Source organism: Leptodactylus fuscus, chromosome 2, assembly GCF_031893055.1.
Source record: "Leptodactylus fuscus isolate aLepFus1 chromosome 2, aLepFus1.hap2, whole genome shotgun sequence".
Lineage (NCBI taxonomy): Eukaryota > Metazoa > Chordata > Amphibia > Anura > Leptodactylidae > Leptodactylus > Leptodactylus fuscus.
Genome location: NC_134266.1, coordinates 182,594,170 through 182,621,136, shown reverse-complemented (window position 1 = coordinate 182,621,136; position 26,967 = coordinate 182,594,170). Strand labels below are relative to the sequence as shown.

The 26,967-nt window shown below is 44.3% G+C and overlaps 1 protein-coding gene across 3 annotated transcripts in view; it reads left to right on the top strand.

Moving 5' to 3' along the window:
* Positions 1 to 3,878: 3,878 nt before the first annotated feature.
* The window catches only part of NAXD (NAD(P)HX dehydratase), a 41,880-nt gene continuing 18,791 nt past the window's right edge, over positions 3,879 to 26,967 (top strand). The window contains exon 1 of one of the 3 annotated variants that reach the window (XM_075265288.1): positions 3,879 to 3,961. In XM_075265288.1, coding sequence (XP_075121389.1) covers positions 3,934 to 3,961 — 28 coding nt within the window. In that variant the 5' untranslated portion in view covers positions 3,879 to 3,933. The other 2 variants (XM_075265287.1, XM_075265286.1) reach the window with 2 other exon arrangements.

Here is a 26,967-nt window from a genome sequence, read left to right as displayed (position 1 = left end):
AAAAATAATATACATATGGTAATGCCTTAATCGTAATGTCCTGTCGGAGAAAGTTGGCATATAATTTTAAATGCAAAGTGAAAACGGTAAAATCTCACACATGCCGTATATGTGACGAGTAGGGATGAGCGATCGTGTTCGGAAAAAATCAGATTCCGATCGGCGATCGAGAAAATTTCACGATCGCGATCGGAATTCCGAACACTATCTGTTTATGTGGGATCGAGATCGGTGATCTTTTCCCACAATGCCTTCACGCTGAGTATATAGTGTATACTCAGTGTGAAGGCTCCGCTGCGGTTCCATAGGAATGAATGGAAGCAGCCGGCACACAGCCTTAACCCCCTGCGTGCCGGCTGCCTCCATTCATTCTAATGGGAGACTAAAGCTACTTACCTCCAGAGATGGCTGGTCCGCTGCTCTTCGCTTCGCTGCCAGTCCAGATGCAGTCCTCTTCTACTCGCTGCCCCCTCCCTGCCAGGTTAGGAGAGTGTGGGCGGGTTAGGAGAGTGTGGGCAGGTACAGGGCGGGGAGACGTGATGTTGCTCTGAAGGAAGCAGTAAAGAACTGTAGGAGAAGGAATAATCTGTAAAGAAGGGGGCAGTGAGAATGGGGAAAGGCTGATGACGCTGCGGTGCTCAGGTAACAGTGATAAGGCTTCCGGTGCTCCGTGAAGAGTAATTAGCATATCAAGAAAACCGGTCTAATTCAAAAACGGCGACACGGATCAATGAATGGAAGGTATGCCTGGAATAGCCTTTCTAAAGGCTATGTAAAGATATGCGTATTTAAAAATCAATATAGCCGATGATAGACTCCCTTTAAGGTTAAATTGCTGTGTTGGCACTTTACGATAATTTAGTGGGTTTGGGTTTCAGTTTGGGTGCTCGGTCTTTAAAAGGTTCTCCATCACTGCTCTAGAGCTTTATTATAGGGATGAGTGTCAAGTATACCCTCAGCATGATGTATTAATTTAGTGTACAGTGTTAAGGGGTTAAACAGAAAATCCTAGAAATAAATCTCAGTGTGATTATTAATAAAGAAGTGCTTCTCTTACGCAGTTTTAAGCAGCAGCTCTACAATGCTTGTCTCACATAATATTGGTTTGTTTTTTCATATCTGCAGGTAAAGTAGCGGACCCTGGAATGGAAGCACAGCAGACCTCATTATAGTCAATGGGAAGGTTTAGGCTTCACAACAAAAGCTGAAGTACCAATGTGACCATTATAGTCATGGTTCTCAACACAAATATTATATATAGAGATATTACATTGACAAGACGAGTTCTTATCAAAATTGTCACACTAGTTGTAAATATTTTTAACCTTGTAAGGGTGAGTTCACACTGAGTATACGCCAGCTTATTCTGAACGTAAAACACGTTCAGAATCAGCGGCGTATAAAGCAGTTCCCATTCATTTCTATGGGAGCCGGCATACGAGTGCTCCCCATAGAAATGAATGGGCTGCTTTTTTCACTACGAGCACTCCCATTGAAGTGAATGGGAAGCGCTCACGTGTACGGCTCGGCATGAGCAGAGCTAGCCGTACACTAGCCGTAACTCACCCTAAGGTGGTACATAAGCACAGCAGTCTGAATAGTCAGCCTGCTGTGCAGGAAGGGTTAATGCCTTCTCCCAACTACGCCCATGACTGTAGTGGAAGTTCAATATTAGTAAGGGTATGTTCACACGGCGGGAACATTTTCTGCTGCGTGAATTCGCGCGGCTAGCCACGACGGGATGCCGATGCAGTGCATTGACATCCCATCACGGCATCCCGCTCCTGATTAGGCCTGAATGAAGGGGCCTTAACGGGAGTGAGTCTCGCACCGCGGATGCCACGGTTGACTCAACCGCTGAATCCGTGGCAAGATAGGGCATGTCGCTTCTTTTTCCTGCTAGCTGAAAAAAATCCCTAGCGGGAAAAAAAAGTGAGCGGCTCCCATTGAAGTGAATGGTAGCTTTTTTTGCAGGTGGATTTGACACGGATTCCGCGTCAAAATCCGCATGCAAAAAACTTTGTGTGAAGAGATCCTAAAGTTTCTGTTCCACAATTTGTCATAGTCTGGTTATTGTTAGGTTATATCATGTTATGCTAGTGTCACCTTAACCCCTTCCTGCCGCAGGCATTTTTCCATTTTTTTACTTTTTTATTTTTCCATTTTTCTGTTTTCGGACACAGGAACATCTAAAGCAGTGGTTCTCAACCTTTCTAATGCTGTGACCCCACAATACAGTTCCTCATGTTGCAGTGACCCCATTCAGTTTGGAATGTGCATCCATAACGGGGTGTGTTCCAGCTGAATAGCGTTGCTGCCAACAGTAGTGCGACTTCTGAGTGGCTAAAGCCATCGGAAATATGTATTTTCTGATGGCTTTAGGCACACCTCCCAACTTTTGAAGATTAGAAAGAGGGACAAAATATGCGGTGAATTTAGCTCCGCCCACTTTTATGTTGACTCCGCCCATTCTCATTCATTTTTCATGTGCTCCCACACAGTATAATCCTCCTACAGTCACCTGTACATTATATGTCCCCTCACCATCTCTCCCCCAGTTTCATATAACCCCTTCATCTGCCCCCAGTTTCATGTCCCCCCCTCCATCTCTGCCACCAGTTTCATGTCCCCCATCTCTGCCCCCAGTTTCATGTCCCCCATCTCTTCCCCAGTTTCATTATCCCCTATCTCTGCCCCCAGTGTCATGCTGTACCCCCCCTTCATCTGCCTAGTTTCATGTCCTCCCATCTCTTCCCCCAGTTTCATGTCCCCATCTGTTCCCCAGTTTCATGTTCCCCCATCTCTGTCCAGAGCTTCATGTCCCTCCATCTCTGCACCCAGTGTCATGCCGTTCCCCCTTCATCTGCCCACAGTTTCATGTCCCTCCATCTCTGTCCCCAGTGTCATGCCGTCCCCCCTTCATCATGTTCCACCATAATGTTTAAAACAAAAAAAAACCACTTATACTCACCTTCCAACGCTCCCCCGCCGCTCTCTCCGCAGTCTATAGTTGTAGGCGCGATGTGACGTGATCACATCGCGGCTACACATGCAGAAGCTGCAGCGCAGCATTAAAGCAGGAGCTGGCTGTGACAGGTCCTGCTTTAATCGCCTGTGTGTTCAACTCATCGGCGTCCTTCGGGCGCCGATAAGTTGAAACTGGGACATACCTCCCACTGACGGGGATGGTTTGGAGGTATGCTTTAGGCAACCCCTGTGTTTTGGTCGTTTGACCCCCACCGGGGTCGCGACCCACAGGTTGAGAACCGCTGCTCTAAAGTGCATGTGTGTGTTTCACTTTATTTTTACCTTTTAATTGTGTTGTAGGGAACATGGATGATTTGCATTATTATTTATTTTACTTTTTTTTTTTTTTTCCCTGTAGTCATTAGACCGTCTCAGGGTCTTGAACCCCAGGGGGTCTGATCACTAATGCAATGCCTTACTATATACCTGCACTCTAATACAGGCAGCATACAGCAAGCTGTAATATAAGATAACGGCAGCCTGCCTGGAAGCCCTCGCTAGGTTCCCGCCTGTCATGGCAATGGATCGCGGTTGAACCAGTGGTTGGAGCGTTACGTACGCCCCTTGTATAGAAACTAATATCTAGGGGAGTTTCTTATGGCTGCCCTCATGTTTATGACATCGCTCACTGTGGCTACAGATCCATGGATGAGGGTCTGCAGCTGCTGACGGAGGAGGTGAGCCCTCCTGCCTATAACACCACACTGAGCAGCACCAGATCACTGCGGGCACGGCTGACAGGCAGCTGTCGCGCTTCACCTGGATGCCGCCATGTGATTGGTTCGCCCAGCAGATAGAGTGCATGCTTTGCCCGCCCCCACTTGGCCGTCCCTTCTGATTGGTTGGTCGCCGTGCCGTTCACTGGGCCTAGCACCGCTGCTGCTCTGAGATTCCGGAAGTGTCCTGATGGTCTTTGCTCGGTGCGCGGCTATAGGTAAGGAGCGGGCTCTCGTCATGTCGGCCTGGGGCTCCCTTGCTGCGTTCACAGTTGCGGCCACTGCGGGGGTCCTGGCCGCAGGTCTGCTGTATAGTCTACAGGAAGCAGGTACTGCCGAGGACAGGCTGCTAGCAGTGTAATGCAGGACACGTGCACTCATGACGTCTACTTATACGTCACCGAGCTTACCTCACCACCGTATTGTTTTACCTCACAGCCGCGTCTATATATACACACACACGCACATATGTGGTTTTTTCTGTAAGCACCAAGTTTGGGTCTATTTATTTGGTAGCCTAAACTCAGGTATATAATACAGTGTGTGTGTGTGAGTGAGTGAGTCTCAGTACTTCCCACTGTATTAGTGCCCTGAAAGACGGTTATAGAGGGAGTACATAATAACAGTATCAGGGCTCGTTCACATCTGCGGCCCGGCACTCCGTACTTAGGTTTCCGTTTCCTGCCTAAAACACAGGCAGGATACGGAAACCTGCAGGAGTCTATCTCACCCATTCATTTGAATGGGTGAAAGAGATGTCCGGCCGTGCGCGGCGGTGAGCGTTTTAGGCTCTCCGCCGCGAAACCGGGTTTTATAATCCGGACACAGAGTCGGACATGCAGTACTCTGTGTCCAGATAAAAAAAATCCGGTTTCGCGGCGGAGAGCCTAAAACGCTCACCGCCGCGCACGGCCGGACCCGGTCTATGGTTTCCGTCTTCTGGCATGCAGAAGACGGAAACCATAGAACGGAGACCCCAAACGCAGGTGTGAACCCAGCGTTAGATCTGCTGGAGTTCTGATACCCAGAACCCCCACAGATCAGCTGTATCCTGATAATGCAGCTCTTGGTATTCTTTATACATATCATATTACATACCACAAGGCGAGCTGCTCACTTTGAAAGCTATGTGTCAGCAATCTGTGGGAGACCTGCAGATGAATAGGGCATCAATGTTTGAAATCAGATAACCCTGTCAAGTGAATGACGACTCCTGGGTTTGTTCTAATCTCTTTTTTTCATCATGTCCACCATAGGGCGGGAAAGGGGGGGGCGTCATAGCTTCTGGACGCCCACCGCTGCCTACAAGCCCTCCTCCTCTTGCTTGTTCACTGCCTCCATCGACGGCGGTTTCTATTGAAATAACGTGCGTGCGCATTAGCGCACGCTCCAGCGCCATTTTCCCGTACAGAACATTGCGAGCTGGAGCATGCGCAGTAGCACACCGGAGGTAGCACACGCGTTATTTCAATAGAAACCACCAACGATGGAAGTGGTGAACAAGCAGGAGGAGGAGGGCTTGGAGGCAGCAGTGGGCGTCCAGAAGCTATGACGCTAAGGGGTGCACGGAACACCCTCCGTGCAAAGGGGAGGAATCAAAAGTGCCGAACCACTGTGTTTTTGCCGTTTCACCTCTGATAAAATAAAAAATTATCAAAGCAATAGACATTCTAGACTTCTATTAAAATATTACTATTATTATTTGCAAAGTTAGATTTTTGTTAAGGGGTTAAAACTATATCAATTTATCCCCAGAATCATACCAAAATATAGAATACAGATGACTTGTAGAGTGAACACCGTAAAACTACACCCGTAAGATAGTCGCACAAATGCACCTTTTCTCCAATTTCACCTCATTCGGAATTTTTCCAGCTTCCGAATACATTATTCTTCCTAATGGTACCATTTTTTATTCTGTACAATTTGTCCTGCTAACGTTAAGCCGTCATATGGCTCTGTGAATGGAAAAATAGAAAAGTTATGAGGTTTGGAAGGTGGGGAATTGCTGGGAAAGATTTTTAAAAAATCGTTTTTGAAAGAGACATCATGATGATCTTGATATTATTTTAAAAGGATCCTATCACTCACACATAATTTTTTCTAGGTACCAGGTCAGAATAGCCTTAAGAAAGGCTATTCGTCTCCTACCTTTCATCGTCTTCTCTGCGCCGCCGTTCGCCTACAATCTCGGTTTCTCTCGGTATGCAGATTAGCTCTCTTGCAGCACTGGGCGCGTCCCCAATGCTGCAAGAGAACTCTCTCCAGCGCCGCCTCCATCTTCGTCAGCAACGTTCTCTTCTTCCGGCGGTGGCTTGTAACTTCTAGGCCTTGGGCAGAGCAGACTGCGTATGCCCACAGGCCACGAGAAAATGGCCGCTTGCACAGTATTGCAAGCAGTCACAGGCCACAAGAAAAAACAGGATTGTAGGCAAACTGTGGCGCAGAGAAGACGACGAAAGGTAGGAGATGAATAGCCTTTCTTAAGGCTATTCCGACGTGGTACCTAGAAAAAATTGTGCGTGATTGATATGATCCCTTTAAAGAGGAGACTCTTATCTTTAAAATTAATCAAAGATTTCTTTTATAGCTGGATTGTAAGAAATCCGCAATAGTAGTAAAAACTACTATATTGCCACTACTAAAGTGCCACCCTTTCAGGATGTATGACGGATCCGTGGCAGGGAAAGGATTAAAGATATGAAGGATTTATCTCAAATCTGGCACATTTTAAGATTGTTTAGGCTGTTTGCATTGTCTTTCACACTAACTATGTATTTTGAAGGCTATAAAACAACTCGTGTTCCATGTGCCACTGCCATTCACAGACGCTATCGCCATCGGCTTTCCCGATCTGTGCCCTGGGTAAAGCGCTATCGGTACCGTAGTGCTTTACAGTCAGAAGGGCGTTTCTGACACTTAGCCAGGGACGCCCTTCTGCCCAGCAGCGCCTATCGCACTGTACTGTGGAGCGGGGAGGAACTCTCCCCTCCCCTCCTGATAATACTCGTCTATGGACGAGCACTGTGAGCAGAGGGAGGGGACATTCCTCCCCGCTCCACAGCACAGCGCGATAGGTGCTGCTGGGCAGAAGGACGCTCCTGGCTAAGTGTGAAAAACGCCCTTCTGACACTAAAGCGCTACGGTACCGGGACCGATAGCACTTTTCCCGGGCACAGATTCTGTCAGCTTTCCAGCAGTATATAGAACTGCCTGGGCCCAATCTGATGAAAGGTCCTCTTTAACTATAGCATATCTGCCGGCAGTTACTCCACTGTGGTCTGTAGTATTGCCAAAGTGGATAAAATATTAAAGTAATCCCACAAATTCAACTTTTGCAAAAGCTGCAGTTGGTCTTGGAGGAACACCTGAAGATGATACAGCAAAAACTACACAATATTAGGTTGTGGCAAAACATGACATTACCTTGTAGGGCTGTTTCTGCATTTTCCAAAGATGTCTGTCTTATTCTACAGTAGAGAATGAATCCCTGCCAGGAGAAGAAATACCCCTAAATCCCTTTTCTGCTTATTTTCATGAAAATGGAAGTTTCTGCTGACAGACTCCCTAAACTGTTCCATTGTCCTCGGTTGAGAGACTATGCCTGGTAATAATCCCAGCATCATTGCAAAACAAAGGCCTCTTGGAAGGTCGAGCATGATGTTAAAGGGAGCAGCCTTTATTGGGCTATTTCACTGAAATTCTGTCTTCCTAACTACATCAGGGAAGACAGGCTTGCACATTCCAGTGAGCGCCCTCTATTGGTTTGCAACACTGAAGCACCTGACTTCCTAATTACATCATGGAAGACAGATTTGCATATTCTTCCCATAGTCCATTGTTCTGTAGGCATAGCTTTCTATACATTAAACACATGCCAAAGGAATGTCACTTGACAAGGTCACATTAATACAGCTTTACTGCTATGAATGTAGCCTCTCACTAGTGGATAAATCTAGCCAGTCTAGAAGTCATCTGTATGCTTCTAGAACACCCATATTTGCTTAAGAAGAAATAAAACACATCCCTCAGTTTTATGTCCGAACTGTGATGTGAATGTAGTTTATGGATTGGGCACACAGTTGACCTCCAAGATCTGTCCATTTTTACAGCTTTCTAATTGTTGATTGATAACTGGTTTGCAGCAAATTTTGCCAATTTATTAAGTTGAAACTATTGTAAAATCCAGATACAGTATAGCTACTGCTGATTTCCCAGTGTAGAGAGTCAGTAGTGAATTTGACTGAATACTGCCACAGCAAAAAAAAAAAAAAAATTGAAAATGGATTGGTTTTGTAATGGAATTCAAAGGGTAATGGCTACAGCAGAGATCGCCAACCTTCAGCTGTCTAGCTGTTATGAGACTACACTTCCCAGTATGCACACTTGCTTGGTTACTCAGAGTTCCTACAGAAGTGTCTGGGGCATTATGGGAATTGTAATTTCATTATAGGTAGAGTGCTGAAGGCTGGCTGCTGTGGTGAAAACTTGCTACATAATTTGAGATACTGTGGCTTGAAAACCCACAGCAGAGGTCAGTATGTTCTGCAGGTCTTTTGTGCTGTGGCTGATCGTACTGCACATGTTCAGTATGCTTGTGTATTTTGCACAAGTGAACACTCCCTGTTGTCAGTGGACCTCATTTGCAGAAACATAAAAAATGTTATAAAACTGTTATTACACGCTACTTGTCGGGTGAATCTCAAAAAAAAAATAAATAAAAATAGTTTAAAACGCATGACATATCTAATTCACATTGCTGGTACTGTTGCTTTGGGACAGGGAATAGCTTATACTTGGATTCTGTATTGGAGGGGTTCTCCAAGGCTCAATATTGATGGTTTGTCATTAGGCTAGGACATCACGTACAGTACATCATTTCTGTAGGGAAGTAGACTGAAACCAGTAGGAGATTTTAAAAGTATTTATCGTTTGTTTGTTCATTTATCATTTTAACAGATTCCCTGCTATTAGTAATTTTTTACATTTTCTTTTGCATTTTTAAAGCTAAGACATGCCCCCAGAGCACATTCCCTTCATTTCAAATGGGGCTTGAAAGTTGAATAACAGGCATAATTGAAAACTGTAGAATTCTCTCTGCAAAGTATAACCAATTTATTGCTGACTGACTCCCTCTAAAGGGCTTGTCCAGGAATTGAAGGTGACAAAGGAAGTGACACACCTTCAATTGCTTTTTTATTTTTTAAATAATATAGCACAGTATTTGTGCAGTATTGTACTGTTAATTGTGCCATTAGTTTGAAGTTTTCTGGAACTGTGATGGTTAAGACCTAACCTTAGGGTAGACTATCAAAATTGGATCTGTGAGGAAACGACAGCTGACAACGCTACTGATCAACTGTATGAGGCTGAAGCCCCACGTGGCGGGAATGCACTATCACATCACTGCCAACAAATGTCCCTCGATAATATATACCGTATTTTTCGGACTATAAGACGCACCTAGGTTTTAGAGGAGGAAAATAGGGAAAAAAAATTTTGAAGCAAAAAATGGTAAAATATTTAATATATGGGAGTTGTAGTTTTGCAACAGCTGCAAGGCCACATTGACAGGTGACCCTTCAGCTGTACGGGGATGCATAGAGTGTTTTTTTTTTTGTGGGGCCAGCTGTACTTTTTAGTTATACCATTTTGGGTTATACCATCTATTGCTTAGATCACCTTGTATTGAAAAAAAACCCGGTGGTTTATGATATATATATATATATATATATATATATATATATATATATATAATTTTTATTTATTTATTTTTTTTTTCTAGGGACAGGAGGTGATTTAGAACTTTTATTTATATTTTTAAAGCTTTTTTTTTTTTTTTTTTTTTTTTTTTTTTTTTTTTTTACTATTTTATTCCCCCCCGGGGGCTTGAACCTGCGGTCACTTGATTGCAAGTCCCATAGACGGCAATACAACTGTATTGCCGTCTATGGGACATTCTGTCTATTAGTATTACGGCTGGTCATAGAGACCAGCCGCAATACTAATACAGCAGTGACAGGCCTGGGAGCCTCATTAGGCTCCCGGCTGTCACCCGAACAGGTCGGCTCCTGCGATATCACCGCGCAGGAGCCGGCCTGCAACTCTACAGGTACAGGGCCGGTGGGGACCGGCCCCGGGGGAGAAGAGGCCGCCGATACTGACCCGGCATCCGCTGTACTAGAGAGGCGGATGCCGGGGAGGGATAGACGCCAGCACAGGTGCCGGGCCTGAGACATCGCTGCGCTTCCTGCTGCTGGCTTCATGCAGGGCAGAGGAGCACAGCGATGTCTCAGGCCCCGGCGTCTATCCCTTTCCGGCTTCCGCCTCTCTAGTACAGCGGGTGCCAGGCGCCACATTCGGACTATAAGACGCACCCTTCTTTTCCCCCCAAATTTGGGGGGAAAAAAGTGCGTTTTATAGTCCGAAAAATACGGTACTGGAGTAAATGTAAAGGAAATATAAATTCCTTTGCTCTTTCCTCAGTGGCAGTTAGTATATGCCAAACTCTCCAAGATTACCTTAAATACTCTACCTTCAGTGAACCCAGAAACTTGAGTACATACTTATATATAACTAAATGCCTCATAAAATACCAAAGTGTAAATCAGTCCATGGAATAATAATAAATAAATAAAATGGGAAAAATGTGACTATTGAAGAAAGGGCAGTTTATTAAAGGGAACCTGTCAGGGCAGTCAGGAGGAATCGGCAAAGGAGCTAAGCACAATATTATATTGATTTGTAGGAAAAGATTCAGTGTAATGTGTCATTGATTCACAGAGATCTCAGCTCTTTCTTTGCTATATAGTCAAGGCGGTGGTCTATCAGTGATTGACAGCTATCTCTATTGTGAGGGGAAAGATAGCTGTGTTAAGATAAACATTGGTTCATTCAGCCATATTGGTCTGTATTGTCCATGTTTAACCTATTGTTAGCTTTCCTGGCCTTCTGAAGTAAGATTTTCAAAAAAATGTGGATTATTGAAAAGGTTTTTACAGTACGTTTTGTTGTTAAAAACCTTGAGAATGTTTCTATGTTCCCTGAGCTTCAGTCTCCTGTGAGACTAGTGATAAGACGTTATGTCTAATTAAAAGTGTTTTATGAAGTCTACAAGGCCACAACATCCATTTTGGCAGACTGTGCTAACCTGATTAGAAGCTAAGATGGCGAACTACATGGATATTCATGTGTTAACTCATGGATGCACGTATTTATCATCTGTAGACGCCCATTATATACTCTGACCAATTATAATACATATTTCTATGTTTCTATATTTCTATGATTTCTATTTTGTGATGCTTAAGCTGGCATAAAGCCATTATTTCCCTTTATAATCCAATGATAATTTGTAATAAACTCAGATCATTTTGTATACAGCATCTGAGTGTATGTCTGTGTTCTCTGACCACTCGCACACATCTTTCCCAGATTCGGAAACCGACAGTGTCTACCCCGGGGCATTCCCCCGACAGTAAACTTGACACTATTTACTCAGTCATAGAGGACCACCTCCTTGAATTTATAACCAAGAAATAGCAGAGATTTCAGTGAATAAATGAGAAGGTATACGTAATCTCTTTTCACAAAAAGATATATATAAATTTTCTCAGCTCCTTCTGTGATATATAACATGATGCCTGCAGGTGGCACTTCATTTTCATGTGACAGTAAAGTTAAAATAAGCATTAAAAATAATGTGCTCATGAGTTTACTTTCATAAGAAGTATTAATACAGTGTATAAATCAAATACTGGGAAAACACAAAAGAACTAACCCCAATGATTGTGATAAGAGGGTGAGGGAAGAGGTCTCCATTCTAGTAAACTGGCACTAGTCCGAGCCCTCAATAAACCTGATATATAAAAAATAAATATCCATTTTATATATATATGTACATCACGGCATTCAGACATCAGGACCAGCAACTCAGTGTTAAATCAATTGTGATTCTGTTCTGGACATTTATTTTATGTAGAAAGTCACTCCCTCTCCAGTCGTCTTTGACAGAATGTAGGGCTGCATATAAACTGGTGTGTCAAAACATGAAATGGTTAGCTAAACCTGTGCGTGTGTATGTGTGCATATATATATATATATATATATATATATATATATATATATATATATATATATATATATATACTGTGTGTGTATATATATATATATATATATAAATACTGTGTGTATATATATATATATATATATATATATATATATATAATTATACATGCTTTGCGAGTCTGCCCATCTACTGGTTCCAAGACAGAGATCTGAGGGAAAGGGTCCCACAAGGATTGTGGGGACCTATGACGCTCGGCATCGGGAGGTGAGGGATGTCCTGAATAAATCCTGGGATATCCTTAAGGCAGATGCTGATTTAAAGGAGGAGATAGGCTCAGGACCGAGCATCACCTTTAGGAAAGGAAAGAATCTAAAGGATCGACTGGTCCATAGCTGTTTACCGGCTGTGACAGCAAATACCACATGGCTGGCACAAGGGAGACCGCCGGGCACATTTAAATGTGGGAAATGCTCAGCATGCCCATTTGTGGATAAAAGCTTAAGCTTTCAGAGTGTATCGACTGGTACGGTATACCAATGCAGAAATTTCGCCAATTGCGAGACAGCAGGGGTGATCTACCTCCTCAGCTGTCCATGCCCACTGAATTACGTGGGTAAAACTATCAGACCGCTGAGGAGGAGAATCAGGGAACATGTCTGCGACATTGAAAATGGTCGAGACACCCCTGTTGCTAGACATTTCACAAATTTTCATTCAGGAAACGCCTCAGGATTACGTGTACAAGTAATGGAGGTGGTAAAACCTCATCCAAGAGGGGGAGATTGGGATACTTTCGTGTTGAGGAAAGAAACCCAATGGATATATAGAATGGAGAGTATGTCCCCCAAAGGATTAAATGAACAGATAGATTCTACATGTTTTGTGGAATAAACATACCGAACAGAGTATGATAAGGATAGGGTACCCAGTATGTTTAATAGTACTGCATATACACATAGTATAGCGCTAGGCAATCTCTCCCCTTTTTTAGGTCAATAATTATATAAATTGGGACCATACAGGTGGTGGTATGTTCTATAATGACCTCCCCCCCTTTTTGTTCTATTATAGGAGAGAAGGGGTGGGTAACAATTTAACAGCAATATTTATCCTCTTGTCTACCCGTCCGTAGTACACAATGCGTTACCTGTGGATTATACAGTGACATCTCACAGTTAATGAATTCAGTCTGTAATATCCCTGTTGGAAGGGACTTATTTCCTATAAACCTAATTCCAATGTCCAACGGCGACATCCTTTTGGGACACAATAGTGCATATCCAAAGGGGTGAATGTGAAGTTATACCCTGTAATTAATAGAGCGGCATATAATTCACAATGGGAGCTGTAACAGTGTTAATACACAGCGATATAAGTCTCCGACACTACATAACTATGTTTTTCAAAACAGTGGGATACAGAGTATCCAGTGGGGAAGTACATGGTATGATGGTATATGAGCAAATAGGATGAGCTGAGATGGAGATACTGTAACTAATATTGTATCATAAGTAGTGACAGCCCGTACAATGAGTCCATACGCATGCGTGATGGCGTGTAATGAGATCTAATGGACACGGTCCTACACGCATGCGCAGTTGTTGATGGACTGGCTGTCAGACGCCGCTCCGAGGAGAAAAATGTTTAAAGTTTATACCAGGACGGTATAAATGCCTGCCAGTTTTTCATGGAAAAGCGAGGTATGAACGCTGAATCGGTGGTGAAACTGACAAAATTCATCCTCACTCACAATTACTTCTCCTTTGGTGACTGCATCTATTTACAACGGACCGGCACCGCAATGGGGAGCAAAATGGCGCCACAGTACGCTAATCTATTCATGGCCAAGCTGGAGAGTGACTTCCTCTCCACCTGCACCATTAGGCCTCGGGCCTACTATCGCTTCATTGATGATATCCTAATCATTTGGACCGGGTCTGAGGAACAGCTGAAAACCTTCCATGAACAGTTCAACCAGTTCCATCCCACCATCAACCTGACGCTCAATCACTCCTTCTCCGAAATAAACTTCCTGGATGCAGTCATCAAGATACAGGACAACAAAATTGAGACATCGCTGTATCGGAAACCAATTGACCGCCCTACGTACCTAAGATGGGATAGTTTTCATCCTAAACACATAAAGAACTCCATTGTATACAGCCAGGCCATCAGATACCATCGCATATGTTCAAACCCTGCAGATAGGGATGAACACCTTGGGGGGCCTCAAAAACACATTCTTGAGGCAGGGTTACCATCCAAGAACAGTTGATAACCAAATCACCAGAGCCACCAGGATACCAAGATCGGAGTTATTAAAATACAATACCAAACAGGAGAACACTCGGGTACCCCTGGTTGTCACATACAACCCCCACCTGGAGACGCTGAGAGGAATCACACGCAAATTACATCCACTACTGCAAAAAGACAACCGTCTAAAATCCATATTTTCTGACCCCCCTCTCCTATGCTACAGACAGCCACCAAACCTCAGGAATATGATTATTAGCAGCTCTCTGTCACCTCCAACTAACAAAGGAACATTCCCATGTGGACAGAAGAGGTGCAAAACCTGCCCCCACATACTGACCACTGACAAGATAGAGATACCAAACTCTAACAGGGAATATAAAATCCCAGGTATGTTCACCTGTAACACACCTAATGTGGTGTATTTGATCATTTGCACCAAATGTTCCACTGAAAATCTGTATGTTGGAGAGACTGGTCAGAAACTCAGAATGAGAATTAATTCACATCGCCATACAATCAAACAACAGAGAACTGATCTTCCCGTGCAAAATCATTTTTGCCAGGAACACCACAGCATCATCAATGACATGAAAATCTTGATCTTAAAAGGGAGCTTTAAATCAAGGAAACAGCGACTGATTTATGAGTACAAGGTCATGACCCTATTCCAGACGTTGGACAATGGGATGAACATCTCACGTGGGTTTATGTCTTTTTATACACATCATTAAGACAGCCATTAAGATAAGAACTGGGGGATCTGGCAATTGATTGTTTGTTGTTATAAGTATATAGTAATAAGCCTCTTCCCCCCCCCCCTTCCCTCCTGTAATCCTAGCCCTGTGTCCTGTTGTACATAAATATGCAGCCTCTAGAAAGTGTTTTTTAGTTATATCTGAAGAAGCAGCTCAGAGGAAAGCTTTGAAACGTCATATTCTGTCATCATTATGAGTTAGCCATTAAAAAAGGTATCACCTACTGAAGACTTGCAAAGTTTTTTTGTTTTTTATAGATATACTTTAAAAAGGCTATTCAAGTGCTATTAGTTTGTAAAAAGACCCCACCGCTGCCTCCAAGCCCTCCTCCTCCTGCATGTTCACCGCCTCCATCGTCGGCGTTTTCTATTTAAATAACGTGCGTGGACAGTAGTGCACGCTCCAGCGCCATTTTCCCGTATAGAACATTGCGAGCTGGAGCATGCGCTTCAGTGCGCTGGAGGAAGCACGCGCATTATTTCATCAGAAACGATGGAAGGAGGAGGGCTTGGAGGCAGCGTTGGGCGTCCTGAAGCTATGACGCTAAGGGGTGCACTGAACGCCCTCCGTGCATGACCAAGCTCATTTGCATATCGATTTCTGAGGTAAGAACGAAAATGGGGTGAGGGGGTCTTTTTACAAACTAATAGCAGAACCTGAATAGCCTTTTAAAAGTATATCTAGTGATAGAGCCCCTTTAAACATTGACATGTCTTGCTTGTGTTTTACTTATTGCAGAGACATTGTACAATATAGATTACATTTTTACTCTCTTGTACTCAAATCCATACACTGTAGAAACATTTAATGTTTTCCTAGTAAAATTTGGTAACCTTGCACACACTACATCTTGCATATCCAAAAAAACCAAAAAATTAAAATCCAGCCATGAGTTGGAAGTAGATTGCATAGATGGGTTCTTGCCGGAAGGAGCCACCTTTTAAAGTAGAGCTCTCACAAACCTTTTTATTCTCTGGACTGTGAGAAAGGTACATGGTGTAAATTGTAGTGCAGGTAAAGTTCTTTTTTGGGAGTAATCTACCCTTTTCTGAGACACAGCTGTGTCATGTGACCAGCGATGAGACTGCAACAACACAGCTTCTCGAGTGTAAACAAGAAAATGGTTTCTCCATTACTTTCTATGAGAGCCTCCTTAAAGGGGTTGGCCACATTCAGACCAATATTGGCAAACAAATGTACAATAAAAAGATATACAATTTTCCAATATACTTTCTGTATCAATTCCTCACAGTTTTCTAGATCTCTGCTTGCTGTCATTCATTCTGTTACTTCTAGTGGATAAAACTCTGACCATGGTCATGTGATTTACAGTCCATGGTCATGTGATGAGTACACAGGTGTACAGCTGATTACCAGGCAGATGTCTGATTATTGTGCTGTGACTATAACGAGCGGGACCTGTGTGCTCATCACATGACCATGGGCCGTAAATCACATGACCATGAGCAGAGTTTTATCCTCTAGAACAGGGGTAGGGAACGTACGGCTCTCCAGCTTTTGCAAAACTACAACTCCCAGCATGCATACTGGCTCTGCTGTTCTGGGAACTCCCATGGAAGTGAATGGAGCATGCTGGGAGTTGTAGTCTCACAGCAGCTGAAGGGCCAAAGGTTCCCTACCTCTGCTCTAGAAGTAACAGAATGAATGACAGCAAGCAGAGATCTAGAAAACAGGAATTGAAACAGAAAGTATATTGGAAAATTATTCAACTTTTTATTATACAAACCATAACATTTGTCTCTCAATATTGGTCTGAAAGTGGCCAACCCCTTTAATGAAAGTCCAAAGTACAAATAAATGAAAAAAACTGACTTCCTGTCCACACATGAGAAGTTGTCAGTTATAGTACACAGTTATAGTGGCCCAGAAAAGAGTAGATAAGGGCTCGTTCACGTCTGCACCCGGGGTCTCCGTTATGCAGGTTTCCGTTACCTGCTTGAAACAGCAGGAGACGGAAACCTGCAGGCATTTTTCAAACCCATTCATTTGAATGGGCTTGAAAAGTGAGCGGCAGTGAGCGTTTTATGCTCTCCACGCCAAAACCTTTTTTTTTTTTTTTTTTTCCTTAACTGGACACAGTCGGACATGCAGGACTTTGTGACCGGTTTAAAAAACCAGTTTCGCCGCGGAGAGCATAAAACGCTCACGGGCGCTCACTGCCGGTCACAGTCTGACAGGTTTCCGTCTTCTGGCTGCAGAAGACGGAAACCTGATAACGGACACCCGAACGGTGGTGTGAATCCAGCGTAACGCACAAATAAGATTACCTGCACTACAGTTTACAGCCTATACCTTTCTCACAGGCCAGAAAATAACTTTTCATGCTGGAGTTTTACTTTAAATGCAAATTATGGGACTTGGTGTAAACTGTTGATGGATTGTCTGGAACAAGTGGGCCTAAGACCAATCCTCACTGAGAAAATGTCAGTGTCACTGATTAATAGGTTCAGCCAACTTCTGATGAGCATTGAATGATAGACCAGTCTTATCAGGAATTAATTGATCCCCCTAGATCTATCCCTGTCTATTTTCTTGAAAATGGATGCTGTATCTAGTTCTCTCGATTTAGTGTACAACAGTTGTAGAACCATCTCTGGATACTGTTTGTCTCTGGTACTGCCCATATGGGACAATGAGAAGTCTGTATGCTGTATGTAACTCTTACTTGTTTTTGGTGTCTGAAATGTGAAATACTGCAAGTTTGAACCCCCCCCTGTGAGGTCTTTAAAGGAGTTGTCCCATCTCAAGGATCCTATCTGTACTGGTAGCTTATGTAAATTGAAGATGTTTTTTCTAAATATATTACGTTAGAAATGCTGCTTCCTTTGCCTGCAATTTGACCTGATTCCTCCCATTGTTTACACAGCGTTGCTATAACCACAGACCTGGGAGATGGGACAAGTGACTTCACTTACTGACAATCTGTTCTTCTAATTGCACTTTGCTGATAAAGTCTTATCTCTCTATGTAAACACACAGATAACACTGAGTCCCTTCTCTACAAGAATGTGCATAATAGCTGATCTGCTGTGTTATGTGTCCCATTCAGAATGCAGGGGGAGGGAGAGAAATACAGGAAGTGAGAAGTAGACACTCCATGCAGCCTGGCTGATGAAGACTGAGATGGGAGAACCCCTTTAAATCTAAATATTCCACTATGTTCTCACTGACATGCAGTTAAGGCTATCAATAAAAGTCAGGAAACTCAAGGATGTACTCCTTCAAATCACCAGCACATTGTTAATATAGTAACACCAGAGCACAAAGTTCTTGCCAACCTGGGCAGAATAGTTGACGTATCTCAATATGGGAGGAATATGCAAATCTGTCTCCCAAGATGTAAATAGGGAAACAATGCCTCTGTTATGCTGCCCTCTATATGAAGCACCCTGAACATCATGCCTGACATTCTCAGAAGCCTTTACTGTATAATGTGGGATTTTTACCAAGTCAGTTTCTCAGCTACAGACGGCCGTTTCGGTCTGGTTGGACCTCGTTAGCGCAGCGTAGAGAGAACTACCTATGTCAAACTATGGCCCGCAGGCTACATACGGCCCGCCGAGGACATTTATCCGGCCCGCAGCATGTGGCCCGCGCCGCCAGGATCGCTCACTAACAGGGAATCCGATTCCCCAATAGTATCGCTGCAAATGCACATACAACTGAAAGCTTCCAGTGTAGGCCGACACAGGCACGATGATGTCATCGCTCCTGCAGTCTGAAGGAGGAGGACGCGCGGCGGTGGCTCTTCATGGGTAAGTATGATAGTATGAAGTGTTTGTTGTACTGAGGAGTATATAATGCAGTGAGGGGGTACTGAGGAGTATATAATACAGTGAAGGGGTACTGAGGTGTATATAATACAGTGCGGGGTACTGAGGTGTATATAATACAGTGGGGGGCGTACAGAGGAGCGTATAATACAGTGGGGTGTGGGGGTGTACTGAGGATCAGATAATACTGTGTGTGGGGGGTGTACTGTAGAGCATATAATACTGTGGGGGGATGCTTCGTGGAGCATATAATCTTACGTTTCTTTTTTTTTTTAAAACTATATTTCAGCCCTCCAGTGGTTTGAGGGACAGTGAACTGGCCCCCTGTTCGAAAAGCTTGAGGACCCCTGAAATAGGACCTTTTGCCATTCCCACCAATTCAAGTTCTTAGCATCTGTTAATCACTCCACTGATTCCAACACAGTTGGGATTTTTTCTTCAAACCCCATTGTTCTTGAGTAACAATTAGTTAGTTTTGATGCCTGATATGCTATTTAAGCTCTGTTATGTCAGGAGGGCAGTGTCAGGCAGGTGGGTGTGATTCAGATCTCCAATCGGAGGCAGCCAGTGTCAGAGCTCAGAATCACACCGCTTGTCTGCTCCTGCCTGACACCACCCTTCTTGCATTCAGAGTCTAAATGGCATATAAAGCACTAAAATTAACTGCACTGATTGGTGGGAGCTGGAGAATAGATTCCAACAGTGCTGGAATCACTTTGTTTATATATATTTTTAATATTTTATGGTCTACCTGTGTAAACTAGATTGGTTTGGAGTTGAATATTAGTGGTTTGTTATTCAATGCATGAATTTATTTATGTATGTATTTGCTTTCCAATTTTATGATTGATTTTGGTAGACAGGTTTATGATGATTAGACAGTTTACAACAATTAAAGAAGACTTTTCACGTCCTCATTGATGTGTGGTATTATATACCGCTAGAAAGCCGACAGTGCGCTGAATTCAGCGCACTATCGGCCCTCTGAGTATGCAGCCTGCTGCTGGAGATATCGATGACTTCAACTTGGCAAGGATATTTTCCCACTGTCAGAGAGGCGCACCTTACAGCCTAGGATCATCGCTAAGTGGTAAGGCCCACCCTTCTGACAGTGGGGAGAGATTGGCACCGATATCTCCTGCTTCATTGAACATACTGGGAAAACGGTCAGTGTGCTGAAAGGTCCTCTTTAAGAGCCTGTGAGCTGGTCTATAAATATAGAATTTCATTAATAGATTGTAGTTGGTCTTCAGTAGTGTTGAATGAATAGTATTCGATCGAATACCTCGCCGGCATAGGAATGCGTGTAATTGGCCAAACACCAAGGGGTTAAACGCATCAAATATTTGAAGCGTTTAACCCTTTGGTGTTTGGCGGATTAAACGCATTCCTATGCTGGCAAGGTATTCGGTTGAATACTACTCGCTCAACACTAGTCTTGAGAGCCAGTGTTTAGTTTTTCGTATTAGTTATTTTTCCATAGGATACGAGAGAGGGTACTGTTGCTCTCGACTACTTAATATTTGGTGGGGGAGTGAGAGTGGCCTTGTCTGGTTTGTTTGGACAAAAAAACAAAAATTTGCCATGTAGCCATTGGCTAAAGCTGGCAATATCCTACATATTAAATATACAGTGACCAGAATGGCCAATTTCAGTCGTTTCAGCTGACTGTTTGCCATGAATGCGAGTACGGAAATATTGTCTGAAATACTGGTGGCTAGCATAATAGGCCGATTTTATTTATCAGCCAATGTGCAGTCTGTGCCTTGCTTTTATTTCTAAAACCACTGACTGCCCCTATCAGGCAGTTTTGATGGTGGCATCGTTCGACAATGACCAGACAGCTGCATGATGGTCCTCTGAAGTCTAATGTGTATGGCCAGCTTAAATGGGTTGGCAGAGTTTTATTTCGTGAGTCTATAAAGCTAGGTTCACACTAGTGTTCGGGTTTTCGTTCTTGGGGCCCCGAAAAATGCAAACCCAATCTGCTTAAAAGTGTTTACTCATGGACCTTATAGACTTTAAGGACTATTCACCGATATATACATATACTAGCTTTTACCCGCGACTTCGTCTGCGGTGATTTGAGAATTAGGCGGATACAGACGTATGAAACTGTAAAAGTGCTTTAAAAAGTTTGGTGGGCTAGCAAATGTGATGTGATGTGTTATATTGTGTATGTCATGATACAATGTGATGTGTTGTATTGTGTATGTCGTGATACAGACAATGTGATGTGTTGTATTGTGTCAGACAATGTGATGTGTTGTATTGTGTCAGACAATGTGATGTGTTGTATTGTGTATGTCGTGATACAGACAATGTGATGTGTTGTATTGTGTCAGACAATGTGATGTGTTGTATTGTGTATGTCGTGATACAGACAATGTGATGTGTTGTATTGTGTCAGACACTGATGTGTTGTATTGTGTCAGACAATGTGATGTGATGTGTTGTATTGTGTATGTCGTGATACAGACAGTGTGATATGTTGTATTGTGTCAGACAATGTGATGTGTTGTATTGTGTCAGACAATGTGATGTGTTGTATTGTGTCAGACAATGTGATGTGTTATATTGTGTCAGACAATGTGATGTGTTGTATTGTGTATATAGTGATACAGACAATGTGATGTGTTATATAGTGGAAAGCTACAGTCCTATGAAAAAGTTTGGGCACCCCTATTAATCTTAATCATTTTTAGTTCTAAATATTTTGGTGTTTATAACAGCCATTTCAGTTTGATATATCTAATAACTGATGGACACAGTAATATTTCAGGATTGAAATGAGGTTTATTGTACTAACAGAAAATGTGCAATATGCATTAAACCAAAATTTGACCGGTGCAAAAGTATGGGCACCTCAACAGAAAAGTGACATTAATATTTAGTAGATCCTCCTTTTGCAAAGATAACAGCCTCTAGTCGCTTCCTGTAGCTTTTAATCAGTTCCTGGATAAAGGTATTTTGGACAAACAATTCAAGTTCAGTTAAGTTAGATGGTCGCCGAGCATGGACAGCCCGCTTCAAATCATCCCACAGATGTTCAATGATATTCAGGTCTGGGGACTGGGATGGCCATTCCAGAACATTGTAATTGTTCCTCTGCATGAATGCCTGAGGATTTGGAGCGGTGTTTTGGATCATTGTCTTGCTGAAATATCCATCCCCGGCGTAACTTCAACTTCGTCACTGATTCTTGAACATTATTCTCAAGAATCTGCTGATACTGAGTGGTATCCATGCGACTCTCAACTTTAACAAGATTCCCGATGCCGGCATTGGCCACACAGCCCCAAAGCATGATGGAACCTCCACCAAATTTTACAGTGGGTAGCATGTGTTTTTCTTGGAATGCTGTTTCTTTTTGGACGCCATGCATAACGCCTTTTTTTTTTTATAACCAAACAACTCAATTTTTGTTTCCAAAATGAAGCTGCCTTGTCCAAATGTGCTTTTTCATACCTCAGGCAACTCTATTTGTGGCGTACGTGCAGAAACGGCTTCTTTCTCATCACTCTCCCATACAGCTTCTATTTGTGCAAAGTGCGCTGTATAGTTGACCGATGCACAGTGACACCATCTGCAGCAAGATGATGCTGCAGCTCTTTGGAGGTGGTCTGTGGATTGTCCTTGACTGTTCTCACCATTCTTCTTCTCTGCCTTTCTGATATTTTTCTTGGCCTGCCACTTCTGGGCTTAACAAGAACTGTCCCTGTGGTCTTTCATTTCCTTACTATGTTCCTCACAGTGGAAACTGACAGGTTAAATCTCTGAGACAACTTTTTGTATCTTTCCCCTGAACAACTATGTTGAACAATCTTTGTTTTCAGATCATTTGAGAGTTGTTTTGAGTAGCCCATGATGCCACTCTTCAGAGGAGATTCAAATAGGAGATCAACTTGCAATTGGCCACCTTAAATACCTTTTCTTATGATTGGATACATCTGGCTATGAAGTTCAAAGCTCACTGAGGTTACAAAACCAATTTTGTGCTTCAGTAAGTCAGTAAAAAGTAGTTAGGGGAATTCAAATCAGGTGCCCATACTTTTGCACCGGTCAAATTTTGGTTTAATGCATATTGCACATTTTCTGTTAGTACAATAAACCTCATTTCAATCCTGAAATATTACTGTGTCCATCAGTTATTAGATATATCAAACTGAAATGGCTGTTGCAAACACCAAAATATTTAGAACAAAAAATGATTAAGATTAATAGGGGTGCCCAAACTTTTTCATAGGACTGTATATGTAAATGTGAGTGAGTAGAGTGAGGGCTACTCCTGAGGTGACAGTAAGGAGTGTGCAGGCAGGTTGAGGCAGGAAATGCCAGGCAGTGTGTGGGAGTCTATAGCTGGGGCTAGGAGTCCTGCTTTTGTGAGTCTCCTGCTAGGAAGCCATGTTGTTTAGTGGCACCAAAAGTAGCCTGTGACTCAATCCTAAGGGAAAACTATGTTTGTGGAAAATTGCACGCAAATCCGTCCAGGCGTTTTAGCGTGATTGAGGAACAAACATCCAAACTCACAAACATCCAAACACACAAACTTTCACACTTATAATATTAGTAGGATATATATATATGCGACCACCCCGGGAGAACCGTGCAGGAGGCTGGACTGTCACGGTGACCTTACAGGCACCAGAACTCCCAGGAGAGGTGCACAGAGAAATAGGCAGAGTCAGTTAGTTGTGACGCCAGTTGGAGTATTGAGACACCCGCTGGTCCCTGGGCTGAGATGGTGATGTGGGTGCCAGTGCTCTACTCCAACAAAGAGCTTTAGCCCAGGGCTTAGCTGCAAGGAAGGCAAGGTCCAGGCCAGGATCGGTACAAGTGCTCACTGCTTTATTGTAACAGGCATCTGCTGGTCACTTGTCCTGTAGCAGTGAGCTGTGGCACAGTGGCTTGTAGCCAGCTGACACCTTCCCATGTATTAGCAGAGAGTCTAAGATGTCTGTAGATCCAGCTTCTGGCTTACTGCAGGGGCTCAGTTACCTTGTAGAGGTAGGTGCAGGCTGCCAGGGTTGTGGCTCTGCTTAGCCTGATATAATCCTGTCCTCTTACTGATAGTGATGGAGGGCGCTGTCACAGCTTCTCTGTCCTGCTGCTGCTGTGGCAATCCTCACAACACAGTGTCTGAAACACGAGATGGCCTCTCCACACTTCTCCTTCCCTGGCTGCTTACAGAATACTACTTCCTCTCCCTGCTATGACTATTTCCTGTTCCAGCTACAGATCCACTCACTATAGTGTGTGTTGCTATGGAGACCACAGCTCACTAGGACAAGTGATACCAGAGAACAACAGCTTAACAACATTACACAAATGAATACAGAATAATCACATACAATCTATCATAACATGTAAGGCACTTCTATGGCCAAATAACCATTAGTAACTCCTGTGAGGGGGTTACATATATATATATATATATATATATATATATATATATATATATATATATATATATATATATATATATATATACACACACACACACACACATACTGACCACAGAGCAGGTACGCATTAGCCAGTACCTGCAAAACAGAAATTGGTGCTAGAAAAGGAAGGAACTAAGAGCTGTGTGTTTAAAAAAAACAAAAAACCCTCCTTTACAGTCCTGTAAAGAGCTGAGCCCGGTTGAAGTTGCTGGTCTCCCCCTCCATTCATTCCCTACCTATATGCAGCAGCCATTTGTGGTGGCGGCTCTGTACCAGTACTGCCATCACTGATACATTTCTACATGCTGGTGTGAGTGTAGCTGCTGTACATGGCCACTAGTCACGTGATATGCTGCTATGGACGTCTCCTCCACTTTTTATCTGCAGTGTCTTCTCTTATAGCCAGTGATTGTTTATACATAAGAACGTGCTGACAGGGAAAGACTGGGCGCGGTGACGTCACTGGCTCCACACACCCTCGTGCTTGTTTTTGTTTATAAGAATCTGTCAGCGTTTTGACTGTCCGAAGCTTTATTGACAAGTGACAGCATGGAACGTGGACCGTGTGACGGGGGTGTAGCGTTCGGCTCCCCGCAGGTTCCCACCAGTGCAGCCATGCATGAGTCCGGGAACTGCTCCCTGCGCCCGCCGCGCTGCGCTGTGTGACGGGGTCACTACTCTAGTGATGTGTGCGCCGGGCACGTCTGCTGAACAGAGCCGGTGGCCTCTCGGGGGTCCCGGCTCTGAGTGAGTTACGGCGGCGGCCGCATTTCCCTGCAGTGTCCGTGTGAGAGCTACGTGTCCAGTCCTCCCCGCTACTTGTATTGTGGGACTGTGCAGTGCTGACGGGCGGGATGTCGGTGTGTGTGAGGCGGCTCATCACCAGCACCCGGGGCTTCCTGTGGTCGGACATGGAGACCCGAGCCCTGCTGGACATCTGGGGGGAAGCAGACGTGCAGTCGGCCCTGGACGGTAATTTCCGTAACAGCCATGTGTACCGGGACGTGGCCGGGCGCCTCAGCGAGCTGGGCTTTGAGCGCACACCGGAGCAGTGCCGCATCCGCATAAAAGGCCTCAAGCGCCAGTACTACCAGGCCCGGGAGGGCTTCAAGAAAAACGGCCACGCTCGGAAGATCTGTCGCTACTACGATGAGATGGACCGCATCCTGAGTACACGGCCGGCCCCGGCCACCAGCGCCGAGCACCCCTGCGGCCCGCTAACCGAGCCCCCCGGAATTCTGCTCCTCCGCCCCGACCCCCCCTGCAGAGAAGAGCTTCCCGCAGACCCCAGGGAGGAGGAGGAGGAAATGGAGGACGAGGAAGAGCCCACTGGCTCCGGGGAGGGGGGACCCGAGTCCTCCCAAGACAACTTCACCGAGGACTCGGGGGAAGGATCTTCCTGCTACACGGAGCACCCCATCAAAGTAGAAGACGGGCCCTGCTTCGCCATCCCATTACCCCCTAACGAAGGTGAGTGATCCTCCAGCCATCACTTGTGTCTTCTGTACTGTCAGCTAACTGTCTTACCTGTCACTAGAATACAGGCTGTCAGCATGGTAACTACAGAACACGGTCTGTCAGCTGTCTCCATAGTTACAGCAGAGCAGCTTATAGGGAGGACAGCTCTTCTATAATCTAGTAGTCTCATATGGAACCATGCATGTCATCTAGGCACAGTGATCACATGTAGAGCCACTCAAATATTTATTCTATAAGAAGGAGAACAAAACAGGGCAGGAGACGGAAACCCATTTGAATGGGTTTGAAAAGTGTCCGGCTGTGAGCGCGGTGAGCGTTTTATGCGCTCTGCAGCAAAACCGTTTTTTGTTTTTTTTAAACTGGACATAGAGTCGGACATGCAGTACTCTGTGTCCGGTTTTAAAAAACCGGTTTCGCCGCAGAGAGCATAAAATGCTCACCAGCGCTCACGGCCGGACTCGGCATGCAGAAGACGGAAACCTGAGAACTGAGTGCCGAACGCTGGTGTGAACCCAGCGTAAGGGATAGACTAGTGCTCAGAGATAACATAAGTACCTGTAGGACAGAAATGGAGAAGTGCACTGAGGTTTATGTACAGGACTGTGTGCACTGTCCATGTGTTTGCCCTGTTTTTCACAGCTAGCACACTTGACCTTTTGTATTCTGTGGCCCTATGCATATGCCTGTGTATTATATCATGGGGCAGTGATCCTGGGGAAAGACTCAGGACCGGTTCTATTCCTGTTCATTTTTCTCCTCCAGCCGAGCATGTCCATTTTCAATCAGAGTGTGCTTCTGGTATAGATTAGAGCACAGGGGAGGCAAATTTATTCAAGGGATCCTATCATTAAAACTTTTTTTTTTTTTCTCATTAACACATCGGAATAGCCTTAAGAAAGGCTGTTCTTCTCCTCCCTTTAGATGTCTTCTCCGCGCCGCTGTTCGGTATATAATCCGGTTTTCGTCAGTATGCAAATGAGTTTTCTTGCAGCACTGGAGGTGGTCCCCAGCGCTCAAACAGCACTGAGGGCGTCCCCAATGCTGCGAGAGAACTCCCCAGCGCCACCTCCATCTTCTTCAGGAACATTTTCTTCCGGCGCAGGCTTCAAACTTCTAAGCCAATGGCAAAGCCGACTGCACATGCCTACCGGCCACAAGAAAATGGCCGCTTACAATACTGTGTAAGCAGCCATTTTCCTGTGGCGGCGGGCATGTCGGCTTTGCGCGAGGCCTAGAAGATTGAAGCCACCGCCGGAAGAAGATGCAAAGAAGAACCGTTCCTGAAGAAGATGGAGGCGGCGTTGGAGAGTTCTCTCGCAGCATTGGGGACACTCCCAGTGTTTGAGCGCTGGGGCCCGCCCCCGGTGCTGCGAGAGAACTCATTTGCATACTGACGGAAACCGGATTATATACCGAACAGCG